This window comes from Dipodomys merriami, unplaced genomic scaffold (genome assembly GCF_024711535.1).
Source record: "Dipodomys merriami isolate MVZ:Mamm:240054 unplaced genomic scaffold, mDipMer1.0.p SCAF_39, whole genome shotgun sequence".
NCBI classification, from domain to species: Eukaryota; Metazoa; Chordata; class Mammalia; order Rodentia; family Heteromyidae; genus Dipodomys; species Dipodomys merriami.
The window spans coordinates 4647101-4672717 of NW_027205492.1; the positions used below are offsets into that span (position 1 = coordinate 4647101).

General features: G+C 48.7%; 1 protein-coding gene across 1 annotated transcript; it reads right to left on the bottom strand.

Annotated features, from left to right (window-relative positions):
- Window positions 1–785: 785 nt before the first annotated feature.
- Window positions 786–22198, bottom strand: Sdc4 (syndecan 4). The gene is made up of 5 exons (XM_069989844.1): window positions 22092–22198; window positions 8592–8730; window positions 6845–6891; window positions 5671–5869; window positions 786–2922 (listed from the first exon to the last, which is right to left on the bottom strand). The coding sequence occupies exons 1-5, from the start codon at window positions 22170–22172 to the stop codon at window positions 2771–2773; spliced, it is 618 nt and encodes a 205-aa protein (XP_069845945.1). The 5' UTR covers window positions 22173–22198; the 3' UTR covers window positions 786–2770.
- Window positions 22199–25617: the final 3419 nt, after the last annotated feature.

Consider the following 25617-nt stretch of genomic DNA (forward strand, 5'->3'; position numbering starts at 1 on the left):
GCCAAGGGCAGGTTACACACTTGGTAAAAATGATCCACGCTTTCTAGGGCTGTTATAAGGACCATGAGAGATTGTCCAATCAGAGTGTCTGCAGAAGCCAAGCTGAAGGAGGATGGGGGACAGCAGAGCCATGTTAAGGAGGGTGCTGCCTTCAGACACATCTACTTTTTGCCAGACTATCATTTGCCCAAATGATGTGTCACCCTACCTCCCCTCCCCCCAATAGAAAAGAGTCCGGACTCTTTTAAGAAACTATTTCTGTATCAATGTCAACTCATTCAATATTGTTTTTCTGGGGGGGAGGGTGCCAGTCCTGGAGCTTGAACTCAGGGCATAGTGCTGCCCCTGAGCTTTTGTACTCAAGGCTAGCACTCTACCACTTGAGCCACAGCTCCACTTCTGGCTTTTTGGTGATTAACTGGAGGTAAGAGTTGCATACACTCTCGTGGCCTGGGCTGACTTTGAATTGTGATCCTCCGATATCAGCCTCAAGTAGCTAGGATTACAGGTGAACCACCAGTGCTCAGCTTGTGCTTGTTTTTAAACACAGTGCCACCGAACCAACACAGGAAGCAGAGGTGATACACTGTCCAGGCCACCAGTGAACGAGTTCTGACATCTCCCATCCCTGGAGGCCCCTCCCTGTGTTCTTCTGCCTCTGCTCCTGTATTTGGCACCTGGGGGAAATTCGGTCAAAGGAATTTTCTCATGCTTCACTAAGTTCTACGGCTACTGAACCCAGAAATAATGATTTATTATAAACATGAAATGACAGAGATAGGCAGTCTAGAAAGTATCAGGTTTTATTATCTTTTTATCAAAAAAAATCAGTAACAGACAACAGTGTGAGAGGGACTACAGAAAAGGTGCTCATTACAATACAGTCTGAGGAAAAGGGGACTGGGACCAGAAAAGGACCCAGCCAGCTGGGACCCTGGGCTGGGGTAATGACAGGAGCCAGTGGATGCTTTAAGGAGCATGATTCCCACCATTCCAGTCAGTGGGGTCAGAAGACATAAGCCAATGCACCGGGACTCTCTTCTGTAAAAGGAAGAGGCCAGGATAACAGACCCTTCATTGCCTTCCTCCCCGCCCCCTTGCTTTGCCTTGCCCAGGGAGACAAGGGTTTTCCCAGCAAAGCTAAGTTGTGATTCACTACATCAGTTCAGTTCTCCAACACAAAGTGCCCGATCGATGGAAATCCTCTCCTCTGTAGGGTCAGGAGGGCCACCAAACACTCCGATGTGGTCAGTGCAAATGTGGAATGACTTTGCTCCCTTTACATGATTTAAACCAAACTGATTGAAACAGCCACATGTGTGTGGCTACCCTAATTGGACAACATATTCCTAGAGCTCAGAGAAAGCAAATCCAAGAATCCCTTCTGCTGGGACCCAGGAAGAAGGCAGAAAAAGTGTTGGAATATTCAACCCTCACAACCATTCCAGCTCAGACAGGAGAAGGCACCAAGAATGGGGCCAGAAAAGGATAGAAAACAAACAAACAAACAAACTAGTCACATAAAAACTCACTCACTCAGACCACCCAGCCAACATGAAATTGGAAACATCCTACTATATCCTGAAAAAATATATTTAATCTATTTTTTCTAGAACCAAGAAAGGCAAATAATACAAGAAAGCACACAGACACAAACTCCTCACCGTCCCCTATATTATATTTTGGAATCTGGATTTGCTAGAAAACTTTCAGCAAAACACTAACTTAGAAGCAGCAGCTTCAGAAAAGGGGCGAAGGTCATAATCAGGGAGTGTGAATTATTTAAAAAAAGAAAATGGGGAGGGGTTTAAAGAAAAATGGGGGGGAAGGAAGGGGCCCTGTCTGAAGCTATAAATAGTAAAAAAAAAAAAAAATTAATAAAAAAATCACCTCCTGCTCTCTTCTCGTTTTCAAGAAACATACAAGAACAAAAACAAAACCATTAAATACAAATAGCATAGGCGGTGGAAAAAAAACAGGTGATAAAAACATTTCCCCATCTCTACACCCTGACCCAGGTACAGATATTCCTGCACACAAAGGAATGAACCATCATTTTGACAAAATAGATATACAAATAACTCTACAAATCCACTTCAAAGCGAGCTTTCCACACTTTTCCCCCGCCCCCCGCCTTTCCTCCCTCCCCCACATTAAAAAAAAAAAAAGACTGATTTCTAAAAGTCACTTGAAAGAGCCTAGAATGGCCCAAAATTTACCACAGACACTCCTGTAGTGTGTGTACAAACACCTATGGAGGACAGGCCTCGAGGCGCCAAGGTACAGGGCTTTCTAGTGTCTTCCCCCGATTCCTGGCAGAGGGACAGGCTGGGAAAGGGGGAAGGAAGGCAGCCCCGACAGACTTCTACACACAAGTCACCTCTAGCTTTTATGGGGGGATGAGGGAGGAAGGGAGGCGCGAAAGAAGACCCTGCTGAGACAGGTTCAGTGCAAGCTCTAAACTGGTCCTAGATTTGAATCTGAAAATCTTTTGAATGACCCCAGCCCCAGCCCCAGGCTTGCCTTCAGAAAGGTCAAGTTTAACCCCATTTTTTTCTTTTCTGCCAGAATGACTAAGGCCCAAAGAATCGAGAAGAGCAAGGCAGCATAGTGGAAGATGATGTCTCTTCTGATGCTGGAGAGGCAGTCAGAGCTGGAGACACCAATGGGTCAGTATTAAGGTGCCCACCCCCTAACTCTAATGCCCATTACTCACAATCCTCTGGATTCCCTCCCCCCCGCCAAAGTCCAAGCTGTATCTGCGGGAGCTTCATGCATAGAACTCATTCGTCGGGGCTTTCTTGTAGATGGGTTTCTTCCCCAGGTCGTAGCTGCCCTCATCCTTCTTCTTCATGCGATATACCAGCAGCAGGATCAGGAACACAGCAAAGAGGATGCCCACAATGCCACCCACGATCAGAGCTGGAGAGGAAGAGGGCAGGGGACCAGAGTGAGAGATCTTCTTCAGCACCTTAGACTAGACACCCTCCCCACACCCTTATAGTCAGACACCTTCACCGTTACCACCACACCTGGGACTCTTACAACCTCAAATAGGGATTATAAGTAAGTCCCTGGAGACCACAGGGTTAAGGACTCCCCAGCAGTAGCTTAGTACTGAGTTAGGACCAAAGACGATAGCCATCTATGGAAACCCCATAGACACTGCTATCCTCAGCATAGGGTGCTTTGTAGCTTACCCTGTGTGTGCATAAATATCTGAGCCTATACAACTACTGGCAGGCACTGTATGTATTCCACAGACGCGTAGAACACACTATTACCATGTTAGATTATTATGGCCCTACATATTCCTCAGTGGCGCTGGCTTGTTTCTGTTCCTACCTCTCCCAACCACTGGCTATAGCCATTAGGATCATACCCATCATTTGCTCTTACAGACTCGTGCACCTGTGAACCCTTGTGGTTTCTATCTAGCCCCCAGCACCTGAACTTTGCCTGCACAACAGGGAGAACTTCGTACATGGCTCTCCCAGTTCAGCTGTGTGAGGAACCTCCGGCTGGTGCGGAGCTGAAGTGGACTTCTAGCATTGAGTCAGCATCTGTTTTGTCCACCATGCCAGGTGGCTTGAATGACTCATTCCTGTTTGTTAGGGGGCAGGGATGGCTCACAGAATCCTTTCTGTAGCAGATTGAGTACCCTAATTCGGTCTTAGTCTAAGAAGATTAATTTCCCATCCCTGCACACACTACAAATCTATTCACAGAAGGGGGTGAGGTGGCACAAAGGAGCCAAATAAGGTTCTTTCTTGGCTAAAACCCTATAAAAGGCAGCAACAAAGGGCTTCCAGGGTGCTGCCAGAAAAATCACATGGAACTCTAGGCATCAGTCTTATTCCTGTTTCCAGCACTTTCTAACAGCCCACTCTTCCATCAATCAGGCCCTTGATCTGTGCTGGGACAGCCACTGGGGTTAAGGTCCAAGCACAGGCTCATAAGTCAACCAGGGTCCTATGGGCCTAATGCCAGATTCACCACTTCTTGGCTTTGTGACTTTAGAGTTCATCAGACTCCCATGTCAGGTTGTTCTGGGGACACAACGAAGGCCAGAGGAATCTGCTGACAAGCTACAAGTGCTGTTGAAAAGCTACTGGAAGGGAGACTCCTGCCTCCATTAGCTGAAAACATGTAATTCTTAAATGGAAGCATAAGGAGATGGCCTGGCTTCGTTTGCTCTGTGACCCAAAGCCTGGGCCTCAGTTTTTCCTCAGATAAGAGGAATGATTTTACATGTTTCTACAGAAGCAGTAGAACCTCTCACTGCTTAAAGCAAAAGTTAAACAGAAATAAAAATCTATCATCTAAAATATACCAGCTGAGCCGGGCACCAGTGGCTCACACCTATAATCCTAGCTACTCAGGGGGTTGAGATCTAAGGATCACAGTTCAAAGTCAGCCTGGGCAGGGAAGTCCATGAGACTCTTATCTCCAATAAACCCCACAGAAAACTGGAAGTGGGGCTGTGGCTTAAGTGGTAGAGCACTTGCCTTGAGCTGAAGAGCTGAGGGACAGTGCCCAGGCCCAGAGTTCAAGCCCCACAATAAACAGAAAAAACAAAACATTGCCACAGGTACCAAGAGGTCAGGGAGCAGGGCCTAGCCCAAGACCATCCCAAGTTGCACTCTGTTACATCTGTAAGATCTAAGAGAGATCCTTCACCTGTCTCAACTACTGGCATTTGGCACAGAGCTCTTTCCCTATACCTTACCTCCTCAGAGTTTGTTGGCCCAGTTGGTTCCCAGGAAACAACAGTTACCCAGCCTGGGCCTAGGGGAACCCACTCACCAGGCCGGTTCATCCAGGCAGGTCTTCAACCACAGCCTGTACCATGATGGAAAAGTTCCCTCCTTCCTTTGACAATCGGCTGTGGGGACACCTACCTCTCTCCCCAAACTGTGGCAAGCTGGGAGAGTGAGGGAAGAGGACAGGACTGGATACTAGGTGAGGGAACCTCTTGCTGGGCTTGACAGAGCAACTCCTTAAGCCTCATCTGGACAGAGCTTAACCTACACCAGCAACATTACAGTCACAGACTTCTCACCTAACACCAAACATTTAACCTCTCGAGGCCCTTACGCAAGGCACAGAGTCACATATGCCCCACACACATCCTGAAGGGAAAATGAAGACTCAGTGACAGCCCTTTACTTAATTTACCCCTTTTTCATTTCTCACATTTCTCATTTCATATCCTCAAACCCATCTTCCCAATAGGCAAACTGTGGTCCAACCTATTCAAACTCTTCAGAGCTAAGGTCACAAGGCTGCTAAGCGATAGAGCAGGCAGAAGGGAAACCAATCTAATTCTAGAGAACTCCTGGCTCTTTTGCGGAAATTAACTATCCAATGATTAACTCCTAGAGCCCAACCACGGGCCAGAGAAAGTGATTTGAATAAATACCTAAGGGGCTTAAGGCCACAACATGATTCATTAGAAACCTGTAGACCATTCTTTAGAAACCTTTGATATGTAATTTTCTGACTCCAGCACTGGGCTGCAAGCAGTTAGAGCCCCTTAAGGGAAGTAAAGTCTTTCCTGCCCCAAGGCGACTGACTTCAGGGTTGAGCTGACTTCAGGGTTGAGCGGCACCTCTGCTTGAGAGCACTCTTCCCTGGTCTAGACCTGTCCGGAGGGGCAGGGGGCCTTACCTGCCAGGACTTCTGTTCTCTCAAAGATGTTGCTGCCCTGGGCGGTGCTGGACATGGACACTCTGTTGGACACATCCTCATCCCCATCAAAGGGTGCGATCCGCTTGGGGATGACCTCGTTTGCCTCCAGTTCCCCAGTTTCGGTGGGAACCCGCCTCCCAGGCCCTTCCCTCTCTGGGATGTGGTTATTTAGAGGCACCTGTATAGGACAGGGGAAGAAAGAGAAATACTGAGTATATTTTCAAGAAATTTAGTGGGGCGGGGGGGGGGGCAGGGAGGAGGACCTAGAACAGAGGAAGAGACAGACATTCAGCCAGCTGTAAAATCTAGACTGAAAGACGCCATCCTGGATAGGAGCCATCAACCTCTCAAAATAACGCCACTGTCCTTCTTTCCTATAGTATCTGTTCCTAATGGGAAATGAATCTGATGGAGGGCACAGGGAAGGGGTTGTTCTTTTCCACTCCTGTCTATGAGTATTCTAGAGGAGAGAGAGGGAGAGACAGGGAAAGGGGGAGGAGGGAGGGAGAGGGAGAGAGAGAGAGCAAGAGAGGGAGAGGAGAAAGGAGAGAGGATTGAGGAGAGAGGATTGAGGAAGAGAAAGGAGAGAGGGAAAGAGAGAGGGAGAAGTGGTAAAACCTTAGAAACTGCTTGCCCTTAGAGACAATATTGGGATTGTACCCAAGGAGCTAACCAAAGTGTCAAAGATGCCTCAAAGAGTTTCCACTTCAGGATATGAAAAAGTTCTCAACAGCTGGGCTGCTGATAATCCCAGTTACTCAGGAGGCAGAGATCTGAAGACCACAGTTCAAAGCCAGTCCTGGCACAAAGTCTGAAAGCCTATGAGAATCTTACCTCCAGTTAAGCATCCTCACCAATAAGAATCAGGTAACTAATATACAACCTATAACAATACAAGGACATTTCATTCTGCAGGGAGATACTCAGGACCATTGTAGGTAGACAACACAGGGCACAGAATGGCAGGCACAATTGTGATATCTGTGCTGTAAACAGTTTAAAGGCACAAAAAAGGGATGGGTCATCCTTTCATGGAGGATAATCTACCTAGGCCACAATTATTCTGCCCAGGATGCATCTGAATTTTCCATCTCTCTTTACAAACGTATTAGAGAAGAGCAAAGGGAGAGAGGCAAAGGCATGCAGCACTTACCAAGGGTTGGATCGCTTCAGGGAAGGTCCTATGGTCCTCTGAGTCATCTGTAAAGTTAGAATAATGGGTGCATGAATACCAGGTCCACTATGCCCACATATCTGATCCTTTTGTCCATGGCTGGCAGGATTCCAACCTTACAACCAGCCCCTACAACCCCCAAGTCCAGCAACTGAGCATTACCTCAACCCCAGTCACCTAGGCTGAAAAAACCAGGCTCCTAAGACCTGCTCCCCTGACCATTTCACAACAATGTTGGCTGCACTGGTGTCTATGCAGGTATTTGGGCAGCTCCAAACTCTCAGCTCTCCAACAATACTTGGGAGAGCTGATTAGAAATGCAGAAGGTGCCAGGCATCAAAAGCTCACACGTGTAACCCTACTTAGGAGGCTAGAGATCTGAAGATGGAGATTCAAAGCCAGCCTGGGCAGAGAAGTCCATGAGACTCTTATCTTCAGTTAACCACCTAAAAACTGGAAATGGTATTGTGGCTCCAAGTGATACAGCATTAGCCTTGAGCACAAAAGCTCAGGGGACAGCGCCCAGGAGCTGGAGATCAGGGCCCTGCTGCCAATAAAACCCCACTCTGCATTTGAACAAGATTCTCCAGGGAATTAAGGTTTCAGGAGACTAATTGCAGTGTTAAGCACTACACATTGTAATACTAAAACATCTGTGTGACTACATGAGACAATGGATACGGTTCATTTGCTTCTTAAGAGCAACCTTTCTGTCTATGTATATATCCTTTAACTGCAGGTTGTATACCTTAAATATAGACAATACAATTTGTTTGAACACACACACACACACACACACACTTCCTGAATGCTTGATATGCCAAGAGCTGAGTGAACTTGATTCAGTCACACAACGCTGATGTCGTCATTATTAAGAGATGGGGAAATCTAAGGATTAGATAGAGGTAACAGAACTGAGGTCTGAACCTAGCACTGTGTGACTCCAAGGCTCAAACTTGGAGTAATGAGCATATTCCTGAAGACTGAAGGGACGGAGACCAGTGAGCAGTCTGACTTGCAGCCAAGAAAGTCAAATGTTACAAAAGCACTTTTGGTTGGTTTAGCCAAAGGAAGCCTCAGTCGCTTTAACCTAATCTGAAACTAGGCTGTTTGTTTTTGGTGCTATGGGGATTTGAATTTAAGGCCTTCAGTTTACTAGGCTGGCATTGTACCACTTGAGCCACACCTCCAGCCCTGGTATTTCTGAGATAGGATCTTGTGAAATCTTCTTTTTTTTTCCTACCTAGGCTGGACTTAAGCCTTGATCTTTCAGTTCTCAGTCTCCTACAAACCTAGGTTTAGGGGCTTACTCCTGATTCTTCACCCCTCTCTGTCTACACATCCCCCCTCCTGCCCCACCCCTGCTTCTGAGCTAGTACTTTTCCTTTCCAAAGGAAGAAAAACAGTCTATGGGTGCTCCTCCTCCACCCTTACTTTCCCCTCTGCCAAAGGGAGGAGCCTATGAGGGCAGGTTCAGGCTGGTGCCTGAAAATCCCAGATAGGAATGAATTCAAAGCAACACACAACTCCCCCCAGAGGGTCTCTGGGAAAAGTTAAACCAGCTACTTCTGTTTTCCCTTTGGAGGTGGGGGAGGAGCACTGTTGGAAAATCCCCACACACAAATCCCAGCCAAGCCACCCCCCCTTCCCTCCTAAGATCACCATTTCCCTCCATTCCATTCCACACACCTCCCCTCCCCAGGCCTGCCCTGCCCACCCTCCATACCCAGATCTCCAGAGCCTGACAGCTCAAAGTCATCACTGTCCTGCCCGGGCCCTCCGATATCCTCGTCATCAGGGAGGTCTCCAGAGAAGTATCCGCCTTCCAGGAGATCCTGAGGATCGATGACTTCAGTCTCTCGGATCTAGAATGCAAGAAAAGAAAAGCATCAGCCAGCTGAACCCCTAAAAACAGCCAGCAAAGTGGACTCTCAAGTATTAACTAGCAGGGGATCCAGCCAGGTCTGGAAACCTAGATCTTGAATCCTGCTCTGCCCCCATCCTGCTATGTAACTTTACACAAGTCTCTTTCCTGCTCTGGGTTAATAAAAATAATAATCGATTATTCCTATTACTTGCTAAGCACTTGTTGCATGGCAGGAGGTTTTTAAAATAAGTGTGAGGAGGTATTGTTAATTTATTTTACAATGAAGGACACTGGGTATTGACTACAACTCAGCTCTGGCCCCCAGCGGGTCCTGTCTGTAATCCTAGCCATTCAAGAGGCTATGATATGATGATCATGGTTCGAATCCAGTCTGGGCAAGAAAACCTGTGAGACTCATTTCCAATTAACTACTAGAAAAACTGGAAGTGTAGCACTAGCACTTGAGCAAAAAAAAAGCTCAGGGACAATGCCCAGGCTTTGAGTTTAAGCCCTCCCCTCACCCTACCCCGGGGAGAGGGGGGGCGGGAACTACAACTTAATTTCTTTGGGTAACACAACTAACTGAAGGCGGCCCAGCACCTCCCAGGCACAGTGATAGCCCCGGGGTGGGTTACAACCCCCCAGGGTCCAATGACGCAGTGGCAGCTGATTCACACATGACAGGAGGTGCCCTTACTGACTCTGGCCTTGCCCAGTCTGGGGCACCGTTCCCAGCTGAGTCAGACTGGGTTGGGACCGACAGGACTGACTTACTCACATTTCAAGACAGCTTCAGATCTACGTACTGCTCAAACCTAGTGTCTCAAGAGCAGACTCCTGGATTCTTCTGTCTTCCACATGTCTATACATCTGTCCTACACGGCCAGTACCATGGAGGTTAGACACAGGCACAGTCCTGCCCTATAAGTGTCACTCGGCCCTTGTCCCATGGAGACCCGGCTGGTCACTCCGGAGTCTGATACCCAACCCCACACTGAGCAGCTTTCAGAAAACATTCAAGGTCCAGAAAGTTAATGAACTTTCCCAGAGCAGGGCAGGGCACATTACTCCACCCCCTGCCCCTAGCTCCACTGAGTGGAAAACAAAGATCCCTCAGTAGCTTGATGGCATTCCGAGGCCCACCATTTCTCCTTAGCCTCTAGACCTGGGTCTCAGTCTGCCCACAGAACAACCCTGAGCAAGGTCTAGCATTTCACTCTGACCAGATCCCATAACTCTTCTAGAAACCACAGAACAAAACTAGAGACCCCAAAAAAGGCCCTGTCCTCCTGTCATGGATAAGAGAATCTGAGCCAGTGACCCACAGTTTTAGCAACACAGCTTGGGACAGAAAGCAGACAAGTGTATTTCTCACTGCTCCAAACTGTCCTTCAACCACAGGAGGCTGCCCCTGAGAAGGAAGATCTGTATAAAGATGCCCCAAAGACAGGAAGAGTATCGAGTGGCAAGAGAGAGGTTCAGGAAAGACACTCAGAACTGGCTCCTCCCACACCCTCCCTCCCTGCAGCTTCCGGGGAGAGGCAGCCATATCTGTATTCTCTTCCACCCCCTCAGAGGCAGGATTCTGGATACCCGGAAGGAAGCAGGGTCAGGCTAGAGGGCAGCGGGGAGGCATCCCTCTAACCCAGGGCAGAGGAAACAAATGCAGAGCACTTGGCACACACGTGGGAGTGGGATCCAGCAGGGGTTAAGCTCTGGTTAGGGATGACTTCATGACTCCGGAATCAGGAGCTGTGGACTACTGGTGCTGGAATTCCCCTCCCCCCACCCCCTCCACATACACACAGCCTGTGTCTTTGGCTCGGCAGGGCAGGGGGAAGGATCCTGCAAGGTTGGGTAAGTATATATATACCTAGGCAAGGACCAGGGGCTTCTACTGGCATCTCCAGCTGCAGATTCCCCTGGGGCTCAGAATCTAAAACAGCAGGACCTTGGTGGCTTGCTCAGTGTGAGATCTTAAACAGTTGTAAGCCCATCTCTATCAATCTATCCCTTCCTTCCTTCTTCCGTTTCTTATGTTTCACTGTATAGCTCAGGCTGATCCCAAACTGGTGATCCTCTTGCTTCTTTCAACCTCCCAAGTACTGAGACTACAGGTGTGCACCATGCCATTCTCTATCCAGTTCTCTTAATAATGGACCCTCTGGCAATGGTAGAATCCAGAGTTCAAAAAGGCAATGTCAGTCACTTTTCTAAAACTACACAAGCAGAAAGTGACCAAAACCCAGGTACAGGTCAGTCAGCGGGGATGTTAAACACATACACATGAACATGCATGAAGACATGTGTACATGGGGTCATCAAATCCAGCAGAGAGAGATTCAGTGAGAGCAAAAAGCAGGGGGTGGGGGGAGAGGGAGGGAAGGAAGGGGTACTTTGTCTACTTGGACACTTATTGACCTAGCCTGAAACCAAGACTGGCTGTGGAGTGTCAGAGTTCAAACTTCCAGCATGGGGTTGGGGCTGGAGCTGGGGCTAGACAGGTACTAGGATTCCAATACAGGTTTTAGACCTAGAGTCTTTTTCCACCCTGCCTTGTCTTCTGGGACCCATAGTGTTGCTCATACATCTAGCCCTTCTATCATTTAATTTTTTAATTTTATTTAATGGGGTGGGGGGAAGAAGAGTCCTGGGGCTTGAACAGTGCCTGGGCACAGTCTCTTAGCTTTATCACTCAAGGCTGGTGCTCTACCACAGCCCCACTTCCAGCTTTTTATTGGCTAGCTGAAGGTAAGAACTCAGGGATATTCCTGTCCAGGCTGGTTTGGAACCAGAATCTTCAGATCTCCGCCTTCCAAGTAGCTAGGATTACAGGTGTGAGCCACCAGCTTGTGGCTAGCCGTCCTTCATTTAGTATGTGAAAGTGTCCTAGTATTTCAAAATAACCCCAGGGATTAGCATAAAGATTGGCTATCAGTAATTACTTCCCTTCTATAGTAGAGAAGTCAAGACTATGGAGGAGGAGGAGAGAGAAAAGTTTACAGTTAAGACAGTGGCAAAACTGAGTTATTCCCAGTTCAGCCCACTTTGGGGCACCTGATCATCCCCAGCCCTTTCCATGACAGATTCCAAGAGGAGATACACAATCAGTCTGAGGTCATACCACGGATCAGTGGCAGGGCCAGGCCCAGACCCTTCCAGACTCTGAAAGCAAATCAAGGGCCCATGAGGTAGTTGATGGAGGACACTGAGAAGCCTCCAGGAGCTCTTCAAGCATCCTGTCTGCCCACAATCTCCACAACAGGGAGACACCCAGTAAGCAGGAGCCATTTAGGATGAAGCCGGCAAGATAGGATTAAGCTCCATAGAATTATGGGTAATCATCTTTTTTTTTTCTTTTTTTTTTTTTTTAACCTAGAGGTTGGGAAGGTCCCAACAGCCTTTCCTCCCCTACCTTCTTTTCAGACAAGGGCCAGTCAGTTTGGGGTGGCTTTGAAAAGCCAGGCCACCCAACATCCAGACCCAACCCTGACCAAAAAGGGACCCAGCCCAGTTCCCGGCTAGGGATGTGGCCTGTTCTCCTCAGCTCACCCCAATCCTGTCCAGGCATGTGTGTCCACATGTGTGTACATGCTCAGACACCCTTTTCATGTGCCTTTGTTCATTTTACACTGATGCACAACAGAAGCTATCACTGACTGAGGCCTGAGACTCTGTTAGCCTGGCGGCTGGCTGAGGGACACTTCAACTACCTTGGGGGATTAGGGATGTTGGATTCCTTCCCAGGCCATTCAGGGAGATGAAGAAGGAGTAGGTCCACTTGCATTTTATAGGGACTAACACCTGCCAACAGAAAATATCTGAGGTCACAGAGTCCAACCATCTTGTTTTATAACCCTCGAAAAGAATGAGAATTCAGGGGCTTTGTCAAGGTCACACTGCTGACAACAGAGCCAGGTTTAGGTAGGTGTCTTAGCTCCCAGGATTTACCCTCTCTCCTCTCTCAGATCTGGACTACCTCTGAGATTCTCAGCAAATCCACAGGCAGTGACTACGGCTCCAGTTGAGACTCCTCACCTAGCCCTTAAGCTTTATTGTGAACCTAGGAAAAAGCTGCCAGACCTATCCCTCAAGTTCTACAGCTTCTGTCACACCCGGAAAAGCATGGAGCCTGGGGTAACTCATACCTACTATGTACCCCAACACCTTTCTGGCTCCTCTCTCTCTGTGTTTACTGACTCCACAGCATTACAAGGCGCTCTCCCTGTTTTACAGATGAGCAAACTAAGGATAGTTGAGTTATCCATCCAGTCATAAAGCTAGAAAGCCATAGAGCTGGGATTCAAACCTAGATCTTCCTCTAGACCATGCCCTAACCACAACCACGTTTCTGACTGCTGCTTCTCACTCTCTCCCCACCCCACCCCACCCCCCAGCTCATAGCCTGGCTCAAGGTTGCCCCTTCCTTTGCCCAGGAGTAAACAAAGGTGAAAGTGATATGGCTTCAACAAAGGAACAGAAACTTGGCTGGAGTGCCAGGGAGGAGTTCGGGGTCAGGGCTTGGTTAACTAAGCACTAATAAGAGCCCCCCCCCCCATACACACACACACACACACACACACACACACACACACACACACCACACACACACACACACACACCTACCTCTTTCCCAGGAAGTGTCAAGGCCACCCCTGATTCTCCAACTGGACAAGTCAAATGTTGGAGGGGGGGAGATGTTAAGTAAATACCCTTGGCCTCCATCTGCTGGACTCTCCAACCTGATTCTGACAGCAAGGTACATGGCACAGTCCCTTCCTCTCCTAGCACCACTGGCCTGGACAGGGTAGGCAAGAACACAAACTAACCATAGTCTACCCCTTTCCAACGATCAGTCTGGGAGTTTTCCAACTCTTTTATTTTTTGCTGGTCATGGGGCTTGAACTCTAGGCCTGAGTGCTCTCCCTGAGTTTTTGTGCTCAAGGCTAGCACTCTAATCACTTGAGCTACAGTTCTACTTGCAGCTTTTTGTGGCTAATTCGAGATCAGAGTGTCATGGATTTTTCTGCCAGGGCTGGCTTCGAACCGTGATCCTCAGATCTCAGTCTGAGTACTAGGATTACAGGTATGAGCCACCGTACTGCCCTCTTCCCCCCCCCCCCAGCTTTATTCCAACTCTTAAGTCCTCAGTTTCCTCTTTGTAACCAGGGCCAGTAGGTAGCACCGTTCAGAGTGCTGAAAGGATTCCAGGAGATGAATTAATGCACACAAGGGATTTAGCATGTGGCTAGGTACACAGCAGGTACTCAGTGAGTAGCAGCTATTATTAACCCCCACCTGCTTTCCTTCAGGGTAGGGAGATTAGTACTCAAGGTTCAGAGACCTTTGGAAACTTGCAGAAGTGGAAAGAGGCTAGTCACCTGATGGGAGAGGTGTTTCGCAAGCCACAGAGGGACATTTCCCATTCTGCTAGTTCTGAGGCCAAAGACTTTCAACGACAAATTAGATCCCTTCCAGCTGTGTATAGAATCTGAGACTCAGGCTGGATGGAGCCTGGTCTGAGGTCACAGTGGTGAATACCTTGTCCAAAGCAAATAAAAATAGAGGCAATTTTGCACTTTTCCAGAAGGAATAGAAGGCACTGATTAAAGACATCTGAAATTCTACTAGAATTGAAGTGTCACTTGCTTATTCTGGTACACACCTGCCTCGGGGAATAAATATCTAGAAAGCAAAAAACAACTCACACATCTTATCTGTATAGTCTGGTACCTGAAGGGTTAAGCTAGGTCTGGGGGTGGGGATGGGTGGAGTGAGGGTTCAAATGTCGCTCTGCCCACTTCAAGGTCGGGTTACTCTGAACACAATCACCATGCAGAGAGCCAGGCTTAGCTGGCACTACCAGCAGCCAGCTTTTTACCAAGCCCAGGGCAGACCATTCCCACAGCAAGGATTCCAGGATCCTGGGGTAACAGCTAAGAATGAGGGGAAAGGTGATCCCGATGTGCCTCAGAACAAACTCCTGCCTCGGAGCCAATTAGACTCTCTTGTCACTAACTCTGTAGGTGGTCTTGGGTGATTCCTTCTCTGGCCTCAGTTTCCCTACCTATAAAAGATGGGTCTCCAAAAGACAAGCCTCCCTCTGTCCTAAGGCCTGGTAACCAAACTGGGCATTGCTCCGATTACCACTGGAGACAGCTGGGAGGGGCTGGCTCCCTCAGGGCCTCAGAGACAGAGGTGCATTGAAGCTGGAGCTTGTAATCTAGGCAGCAGATCCAAACTCCCTGCTGGTTCGTGGCTGGCCAGGAGGCTCTCAGGATGCAAACAAGCCTCTTGTGTTCTGAGAGCAAAGTCCAGGGCCTACTCTGCAGCCTTGTCTCAGCAGATTAGATCTACCCGGGTGCTGGCTTACTGCCCCTTGCCAACTTCTCCTGCCACGAGGGAAGCCACTGCTCTGGACCAGGTCAGTCTGTCCCATAATCTTCTTCCCGCTGGGCTTCCCCCAAGGCAAGAGGTGTCCCCCACTCCTCAGCCCCAGTCATTTGCTGCCCAGAGGGCTGTGTGGTGCAGCCAGTTTCTGCAGGCCAGCCACCATTGCCTGCCTTCACCCAGTCACAGTTTACACACACACACACACACACACACACACACACACACACACACACACACACACACACACACACACACACACACACACACGCCTCTCCCTGCCTCCCTTTCCATTACCCCGGGTGTCACCTGACTAGCAGCCTGGCCTCTGCCAGAGAAAACTGGGGCAGCCGACTCAACTCCCAGGGCTTAAGGGACAAAGGAAGGGGTAGATGAGGGGTAAAGGGTGAGGGGCTAGAATAGGAGGGTGTGGTCCAAGATAGAAGTGAGAAGATTGGGGGTGCAGGAGGTGGGTAGGAAGTAGGAGGAATGATCTTTTGGTGGTGTCCTGGAACTCTGAGAACTGCCCGATCCACTTAGGTTTTCAATGTGTACAAACAGCACAGCAAAAGCCAGCCTCTGGCCAAGTTAGGAGTTCTTGTATAGCTGCTAATAATAAGCTCAACTTAAGCCAGTACTTTACAAGTTTGCCAAGCACCGATTATGGCCCTCAAGTGACACAGGTGTTTTATAGAGGACACCAGAGCTCTCATATTAACAAAGTGACTTATTAACTCTGTCTCTGGGCGAGTGGCAGGGCTGGAAGAGAGCATGGAGACTTTGGTTTTCTGGCTGTAAAGCAGACTTTTTTTTTTTTCTTTTTCATTCTCCAGCCTCTCAACAAAGGGGGTGAGGGTAGGAGGGGTAGGAACGGACCCAAAGGCCACCAGTGGGTTAATGACAAACCAGCCCAAGACATCAGGTTTCTTGTTCTAGGGTTAACTCAGAACTGTTGACATATATGCTCTCTCCTGGTCTCTAGGTTGCCATGCAATGAAAATGCAGGAAAACTGCCTTCTCAGAACACAGTCTACCAACACCCCTGCACCCAAAGCCCATGGTGCCATCTGTAAGCACTCATGAGGGCCTTTTTAAATGTTTTAATGTCAGTATTAGGGCTTGAACTCAAGGCCTGGGCACAGTCGCTGAGCTTTTCTACTCCTTTAGCACTTTAGTTAGCCACAGCCTCACTTTCCTGCTTTTTGGTGGTTATAGAGATAACTCTCACAGACTTTCTTACCAAGGCTAGTTTCAAACCGCCATCCTCAGATCTCGGGCTCCTGAGTAGCTAAGATTACAGGCATGAGCCACAGGTGCCTTCTTCAAGATTAGAAACTCTGGGCCCTCCAAGACAGGAGGATGGCCTGAATCCTGAGGAGAATCTTGAGTGGTTTTGGTACTTTATAAACCCCCCTTTACATCCACCCTTCAACCCCTGCTGAGTCCAAGTTGCTGGAGTGAGTACCTGCAGATCCTAGGAGAGGTAGAACTGCCAGGAACTGGTTCTCGTTTAAATATAAACCCACCTGATAATTAGCAAACAGACCACTTTCTAAGATAAACAAATACAAAAGTTGGGCTTGATCAGCCCCACCCTACTCTCCCACCCCAGCCAGCAGCTGCAAGGTTAGATATGAGAGTGGAAAGAAAGGTATTGAGCAAGGGGAACCTTCACCAAGGAATGCTTCCTCCTGGAATTCCTCGTCTCTACAAGGCACAATGCTGAGGTCCCTTTATTTGCACAGCCTTATTATTTATTAAGCCTCTCGACAAAGTTATCATCCTTTTCTTCTTCTTCTTCTTCATCTTCATTGCTGGAAATTGAAGCCAGGGCCTCTTACAAGCTAGTGATCTTTCACTGAGCTACATCCCCAGATCAGAATCTCAGGAGGCTGAGATCCAAGGATCCCAGTTCAAAGCCAGCCAGCCCAGGCAGGAAAGTCCATGAAACTCTTTATCTCCAATTAACCACAGGTAATGGCTCTGTGGCTAAAAAATGGGAGCTCAAAGACAGTGTCCAGGGCCCTAAGTTCAAGCTCCACAACCAACAAAAGAGAAAAGTTTTAGAAATAGAGGATCCCAATTTCTTTTCAGACCAGGAAGCACACCTAGCTCACACCTAGCTACTCAGGAGTCTGAGATCTGAGGACTAAAATTCAAAGCCAGCCTAGGCAGCAAAGTCTGTGAGACTCTTATCCCTAATAAACTACTCAGAAAAATCTGGAAGTGGTGTTCTGGCTCAAATGGTAGAGCACTAGCCTGGAGTGCAAAAGCTCAGAGACAGTACCCAGGCCCTGAATTCAAGCCCATGACCAACAAAAAATAAAAATAAAACCCAACAGGTTAAATAGTATGTCCAAAATTATGTTGCTTATAAGAGCTGGCTTTAACACCTCTTATATTTAGATTTTTCCCAACATTAAACCAATTTTTTAACACTCTAAGTCAGAAGCCTCAGAAATGTCAAGAAAAAGTAGTATTTTCCCTGAGGCAAATCTGAACTGTACCAGCTTTGCTTTATAAATTCAGTTGTGCTTTAAGGGGGAAAAGGAGGTGCCAACTTCTTTGTAGAAGTCTAAAGATAGATTTTGAGGATCGCCTGAACTCTTGTTCAATGTCAGGTCACATCTGAGCAAAAAGCTGTGAAGGTTTGGAGCCTAGTACAAGTACTTCCTGTCCAGGCCTCTCAAAGTCCTGGATGCTAAGATACTTGACTCCCCAAGGACAAGGTAAAACCTTCATGTCTATTACAACATGCCCACCACAGAGCTATCCTATTAGCCAAGAAGTTGAAAGGAAATTCATGACTCAGGCAGGCACGCTAACCCACGGTGACTCACAGAGCCCTGCTTGTCCCCTTCTCCTGATTTTAAGGGTTCATTCAGAAATCACATCCACTCATTCAGGACAGGAGGCTGAAGTAGGAAGTAGGAGCCAATTCCTCCCAACAGGAGCTGGCGCTGGAAGCGCAGCCTGGCTCCCTCAGCCCCTCATTCAGGTCACCCCAGCACTGCAAGTCCTTGGAGAAACCCTGTTTCCAGGCGCTTTGGATGGCAGGAGATCAATGCCCACCCCACTTCTCTTCTAAGGCAAGGATTTTTTCAGATTCTATCAAAGAGGCCAAGAACACTCTCCTCCCCTCCACACTGGGCCCTCAGGGCAGGAAGGACTCTTAAAAGGCAATGGTTCCAACCTCCACATTTTACAACTGGGGATATTGAAACCGGGTGCTGTTGGCTCACATCTATAATCCTAGCTGCGCAGGACACTGAGATCTGAGGATCATAGTTCAAAACCAGCCCAGGCAGGAAACTCCATGAGTCTCTTAAAAAGTGGAATGCTGAGGCTGGGAAGGTAGCTCAGTGGTAGAGTGCTTGCCTTGCATGCATGAGGCCCTGGGTTTGATTCCTCAGCACCACATAAGCAGAAAAAGCCAGAAGTGGCGCTGTGGCTCAAGTGGTAGAGTGCTAGCCTTGAGCTGAAGAGCACAGGGACAGTGCCCAGGCCTCACAACCAACCAAAAAAAAAAAAAAAAAAAAAAGTGGAGTGCTAGCTAGCCTTAAATGAAAAAGCTGCCCAGGAGTAGTTGAAGCTCTAATACCAGCACCCAAAAAGAAAAGAAAAGAAATGGAGAGATTGAGACAGACATAGAATGGTTTGATCAGTTAGCCAGCAATGCAGAAGTAAGACTCAAGGTTATCTGCAAGCTATCTCCTCATCTGGAATGTTCCCTTACAGCAATCAAACCAGACAACTTGCTCTATCAGTCGGACCTGGTTCTGACCTCAGCAAGCCACTACACTCCTCTGAGCATCAGTTTCCTGTAAAAAAAATGAAGATTAAAAAAAAATGCATCTAAAGTATCCTGGGAGACAATCAACCTCAATGTAGCTTTTAGAATGAAGTTCATTTATGAAGCTATTTATTCATACAAACATTCCCCAAGTGCTATAACAAAAGCAGAGTTCTTGAAGTAGGTTAAGGGTAGATGGGTGGAGCACCGCCCCCCTCGCGTGGAGTATATGAATTCCCAAGGGGGAATGTCTTAGATGTCTTGATGGTCTCCACACACATTCTTGAATAGTTGGTACTTAATTATTAATCAAGTATAAGCTCTGGATAGGGCTCTTGAAACCATCCAGCTCAAAGCTTTGGTTTTAGACGTAGGGAGCGCCAACCCCACGAAGACAAGAGACCTCCTTTCAGCCTCGTGCTGCCCTCCAAAGCATGGCCCAACTATTTTCCCAGGGGTGTTTTGTAATTTGGCTCCCAAGAGTTCTCACTGGCCACTTAAAGTTTCCGCCCCACCCCTACTTCTGTGTGCTTCAAAGAGCGATTTCTCAGGCCGACCAGATATATTTTTAATTGACATACACCTGTGGGGGGGGGGGGTGAGTGCCTCAGAACTCCCTGGGCCTCGTGCCAAGTCAGAGGCCTGGGCCCCTGGGCAGCAACACCTTTGCCCACCCCTCAACCCTAACTCCCAAAACAAGGATGCCTTTAATTGGCTAGGGAGGGAGTGGCAGGAAGGCAGATGGGGAATGCTCCCAGCTGGACAGGAAGAACTGGTTTAGGATGGCAAACCCCCGCCAAACAGAGGAGAGGGCAGCTGGGTGCTGAGCTTTGGGTTCCCTTCTCAAAGCCTGTGGCACCCAAGGGTATGAGGGTGCACCATCCGAAGGGAGGGAAGATTTGCATGAAACCTAAAATTTGGGGAGGGGACCAAGGAACACTACTGGAGAAGAGGACTACTAATCAGACATTCTGATGGCCTGAATGCTCTCTGCTATGCAGGTGGTTATCCAGTCATCCTTCTCCATACACCTCCATCTGGGTGGTGGAAATAATACACTCACCATGTGCTAGAGTTCTGTGAAGATAAAATATACCAGGTTTGGCACAGGGAAAGTACTCCCTAAATTGTAATCATAATGGCTGTTAAGCCAAAGTCCTTCTCCCTACACCTAAAATTTTGTCTACCTGCAAAAAGTAAAAAGAATCCACGGGGCCATCTTTCCTGTCTAGATCAACTGTGATATGGTCTGATTTTTGCAGCCACAAGCTGAGAGGTGGGGTGGGGGTCAAAAGGGGAAGTTATATGCCCCAATGAGAGGCAAGAGGTCTGTGATATTACCAGAAAGAGGAAAGCTGAGGTCAGGGTGAAAGATTGACACTCTGAGGAAGCAGCTGTTTAGGGCTAACTTCTCCTCCAGCTGGATGGGCCTGTCACCCAGCACAGGGGACTGGCAGCCCCCCCCCCCCCCGACCACATCCTTCGGGCTGGCCTCTGGACCCAGCTGCCCACTCCTCCTCCAGAAGCACCTGTATGCTCAGCAGCCCCAGAGCTGAGCCTAGCATGTGACTGTCCACGTGGTAACCTTAGTTGCCCTAGTCCTTTCCTCTTTTTCTCCACCTGCTCAGACAGCATTCCTTCAATTACCTCCCCCCCCCTCCCCAAGGGCTCAACTCCTAAACACCCTTCAGTATCTCATTTAGAGCAGCAGAGAAGCAGGTCCGGCTTTGCCACTAATGTTTCCCCAAAGATGTCCTTGGGTGGGCGGTGGGGAGGGAGAGCCGGGGAGTGTTAGCTGGGAATTGTTTTCTTCCACTCAGAATCCTTGAGGCTTCCCAGCCCAAATCTCACCATCAGACTAGAGTTGCCTGGAAATGGGGACCCACTAGAACTTAAGAAAACAGTAGGCCCTACAGAAGCTTGGCTATCTCCTTGGAATCTGACTCAGCCAGTTATTAGCTGTGTGACCTTGAGCAAGTTACTTAACCTCTCTAGCCTCGGGACCAGCTTTAGAACAGTAAATAGTGGGGTTGTTAGAATTAAGCAAGTTGTAGAGCCATTACAAAGCTATTAGAACTGAGAGGGGCATACTAAACAGGCTACATATTTCCACCTTCACCCAAAATTTTAAATTGTGCCAGAGGCATTGCTCAGGGGCTCATCCATTCTCAACAAGGGCCTGCAGGCAAAACTAACTTTCCCCTAAGGGCAGATGGGAAAGGGAATCCACGCTTTCAAAGGAATGAACATGAATGATTTAAACTCCAGGGAATGCCTCCCCCCCCCCCCACACACACACGAGGGTATATCGAACGCGAAATCTAAGCTCCTGGGGATCAGATCAACTCTCCCAGCAATTCCTGTACCCCTAACTTTCCAGAGGAGATGGTCTCCTAACTCCCTTTCTGGTTGCTGGGATGGGGCTTCTGGTGGCCCAGGATTGCACCAATGGACAAGTGAAAGGGAGAGATTTCTCTGGTCTCTCTGGGGCCTTCTTTTCTCCACCTCCCACCCCTACCCACTCCACGCAGGGTACGTGTTCCAATTCCTCAACAGAAACGATTTCTTCCTTGCAGAAAACTCCAGGCTCACCGCCTAAGCCATTCCTCCTGTCGGCCCTCGGAAGATGCCCTCAACTTTCTAGCAGTCGCTGCTTGCCTCATTCCCCCTTCCCTGGGACTCCCAGAGGCAGGGCCTCCACCCCTCCCGATGTCACTGGCCGGGCCGTGGCTGGGTCTAAGGTCAGGACTCAGCTGTCCTTACCCGGTGTGTGAAACACGGCCCCCACGAGCCTCCAACCCCCGCTCCGAACGTGGACACCTCCCCTGCACCCCTCATCTCCAAGCCATCTGGGGTCCTGGGCGTCCAGGGGGAGCTGGCGGGGGGTGGGAAGGGGTGCTCCGCGCCCGCAGCCGGGCCCCCCCCCCCAAGAATCCCCGCGTAAGGGTGAGGGTGTGGGGCTGCGCTGACACCGGCTGGGTCACCTCCGAGCCCGCGGTGGGGGCCGAGGCCGGCGCGCTGCCCGCTGCCTGCCACCCCCGAGCGGAGTTCCCAACAAAGTTTGCCCGGCCTCGGAGTCCAATGGGGGACTCCGAGCACCCCACGCCACCGCGATCCCACGTCCTCCGGCACAAAGGGAGCGCTCGCCCCGGTCACCCCCACCCCCAAACACCTACCGACTCGGCGACGGCTGCGGGGAGGCCCACGCAGAGCAGCAGCAGCAGCAGCAGGGGCAGGAGCGGGCGGGCGGGCGCCATGGAGCCGCAGAGCGGGGCCGGAGCGCGGGCTGCGTGCGGAGTGGCCCGGAGCGGGTGCGCGGCCCCACTTATAGGCGGCGGCCCCGCCCCCCGCCCCCGCCCGCCCCGCCCCGCCCCGCGCGCACCCCGCCCGGAATTCCCCCGAGAACGCTGGGCCGCGGGGCGCCCGCACGCACGCGGAGCTGGAAACCCCGGGGGACCTGCCCGGTGCGTGCGCGCACGCGCGCGCTCCTGCGCCCGCCCGCTCCAAGGGGGACCCTCCCGGGGCTCCCCTCGACTTCGTTTATCCGATTCACTACGAGCCCCCCACACCCAACCCCACTCAACCACACTTAACGTACAGTTGGGGGAACTGAGGCTCAGAAACGGGGAGGGTGGCCCGGGGGCTGCGGGGGGGTGGGGCGGGGCGGTCCGTTTAGACCGGCTTTCAAAGTGGGTGCGCTCGCCTCTGAGGCCACCCAAGACTTTCTAAATGGGTCAGGGCAAACTTACACAGCGATCGGCAAAGTTTTCGTACAGCTAACTATTCCACGCTTTCTGGGCCTTGAACCTACTCTGAACTATTCAGACCAAGTGCCATGGGTAAAAGCAGGCACGCAAACGTTAAGGGAAGCTGGGCTGGTGGCTCAGGCCTGTGTTCCTAGCTTCTCTGGAGGCTGAGATCTGAGGAGCACAGTTGGAAGCCAGCCCAGGTAGGAAAGTCTGTGAGACTTATCTCCACTTAATCACCAAAAAGCTGGGGGCCGAGCTGTAGCTCAAGTGATAGAGCTCCAGCCAACTCTGAACAAAAAAAGCTCAGGGAGGGGCTGGGAAGGTGGCTCAGTGGTAGAGCGCTTGCCTTGCATGCCTGAGGCCCTGGGTTCGATTCCTCAGCACCACATAAGAAAAAATAAAAAAGCCGGAAGTGGCGCTATGGCTCAAGTGGTAGAGTGCTAGCCTTGAGCTGAAGAGCTGAGGGACAGCGCCCAGGCCCAGAGTTCAGGCCCCACAACTGGACCAAAAAAAAAAAAAAAAAAAAAAAAAGCTCAGGGATAGCACCTAGGCCCTTATTTCGATCCTTGAAGACAGACAGACACACACACACACACACAAAGGGAATGGCTTACCTGACAAGGCATCATTTGTGGATGCTGAAATTTGAGTTTTGTATAATTTTCTCTGCCTCTTTCACCTCCTTTCTTGCCCCTCTGGCTGCCCCGCCTCCTTCTCCCACTTGGAGACAGGGTTGTCCAACATTCCCCAGGCTGGCTTCCACCTCACAATCCTCCTTCCTCAGCCTGAGTAGTCTTTGGGATTCCAGGTCCTAGACATTATTAGGTCCAGCTCCTTAACATCCCTTCTTCTACTCCTTGAGTTTTATCCAAGAATGTAAATCTTTTCAAAGAAGGAGATTTAAAAGAGCCTTAAAAGTAAAGCAAGTTTCAAACACTGACCATATTTTCCCATAGACTTAATGATGAGCAACTCAAAACTATTCTGAATATACTTCCCTAAAATTTGGAAACTAAAAAAATGAATGAATCACCCTAGAATAAGACATTTTTTTTGCAAGTCCCATGGTTTACAATATTCACTTCGCACAAAACTGAAAGATTTAATCTAATTGTGAGTAGGCAGATCATTAGAAATAATTTTTGCTGCTAGATCACTACATGACTTTAGTTAGCTGTCATCACATTACTATAACAAAACCCCTTCAGTTTCCACCAACTCAAGGCTGGCCTTGAATTCCCAACCTTCGCGCCCCAGCCTCTCAAGTACTAGGATTACAGGCCAGCCAAGTTCTTTAGGTAAAAATTTCTCAGTGTGTACAGGTAGTCTATCCGTGTGCTGGTTAATGTTTGACAACAGATGGGGAGATGTGGGGGTGCTAATTTGTGCCATTTGCCAATTTCTGTGGTGTAAATATTCCCACCATGGTTGATTTCAAGCTACTAATGAGATGTCACTGGTCATGAAGTTGGAAGGCAATCAGCAATGTTTGTACCACACAATCTTCAAGTAGATGATAAAGTGTAGTGAGACAATTAGGAAGTAATGAGTTCTGAATACTTAATTTCTTTGCCTTTAATTATTTACTTACGTGGTGCTAGAACCTGAATCCAGGGTGTGCGTAAGCATTGTACCACTGAGTTGTAACCACAACACCCTTCAATAAGCTTTTTAACATAAAATAGGCACTATGCAGGAGGTGGAGATTAGGAAATAAAACTCAAGGCCAGCATGGGGGCAGAAGTTAGCATTACAAAAACAAGCCAAGCACGGTGGGGCATACCTATGGCACCAGCTACTTGGGAGGTGGAGGTAAAATGACTAATGTCCAAGTCCAGCCTGGGCAAAAATATGAGTCCCTATCTGAAAAATATCTGGTTAAAATGATGGCGCGTTTGTCTCACAAGCCTGAGGCCCTGAGTTCAGTCCCCAGAACTGCCTCTGTGTGTGTGTGTGTGTGTGTGTGTGCACTTACACAGACACACATATAATAAACTTTGTAGTAAAATGTGGAGTAGAACTTTCTGACTCTTAGAGAAGAATCGGTTCATGTATTTATTTTTAATGAATGGTTGAGGATCAAATTTCAAGAATAGTTAATTCAACTGAATACATTTAAATGATGTAACTCTTATAACTTCTCTCTGTGTATGCGTAGGCATGCATGTGCGTTCGGATGTGTGTGCACATGCACTAGGGTTAGAACCCAGGCTCTTAGTTTTTTTTTTTTTTGCCAGTCATGGTACCTGAACTCTGGGCCTGGGCACTGTCCCTCAGCTCTTCAGCTCAAGGCTAGTGCTCTACCACTTGAGCCACAGCACCACTTCCAGCTTTTTCTGCTTATGTGGTGCTGAGGAATCGAACCCAGGGCCTCATGCATGCAAGGGCAAGCACTCTACCACTGAGCTACCTTCCCAGCCCCCTCTTAGTTTGTTTTTGGTTGGCCATAAGACTTGAACTCTCAAGACTAGTGCTCTAACACTTTGAGCCACAGCACCACTTCCAGTTTTCTGGTGGTTATTTGGAGGTAAGAATCTCATGGACTTTCCTGCCCAAACTGGCTTTGAGCCATGATCCTCAGATCTCAGCCTCCTCAATCCCTAGAATCACAGGCATGAGCCACTGGTGCCTGGCTCAGAACCCAGGCTCATATGGATGCTAAGCAAACACTGTATCTACCACTGAGCAACAACCCTAGCCATAATCATTTTATTTTTAAGTATATACAAAGTACACAGATTTATAATATGTTGAAATTACAACCTTTATAATTATTTAACCATCTGGTGAAAAGTGTTAACTATCAATTAAAGACTGTGCCAAGGAATACATGGTTTTAAAATAATAATTTAGAGAAAATACAACCAGCAAAGAATGAAAACGTTCAGTTTACAGTTAATAGGATTTCTATAAAACTATCTCAACCTTCTGGAATTAAGAAATTAATTTCTCC

What these genes read in the sequence shown, in the direction of transcription:
- Sdc4 (XM_069989844.1), bottom strand. Translation starts at nt 22,172, where the DNA reads ATGGCGCCCGCCCGCCCGCTCCTGCCCCTGCTGCTGCTGCTGCTGCTC. An exon ending in CCGCAGCCGTCGCCGAGTCG is followed by an intron (nt 8,731 to 22,091) that starts GTAGGTGTTTGG and finishes CTTGCATTCTAG; the next exon opens with ATCCGAGAGACTGAAGTCAT. An exon ending in GTCAGGCTCTGGAGATCTGG is followed by an intron (nt 6,892 to 8,591) that starts GTATGGAGGGTG and finishes CTAACTTTACAG; the next exon opens with ATGACTCAGAGGACCATAGG.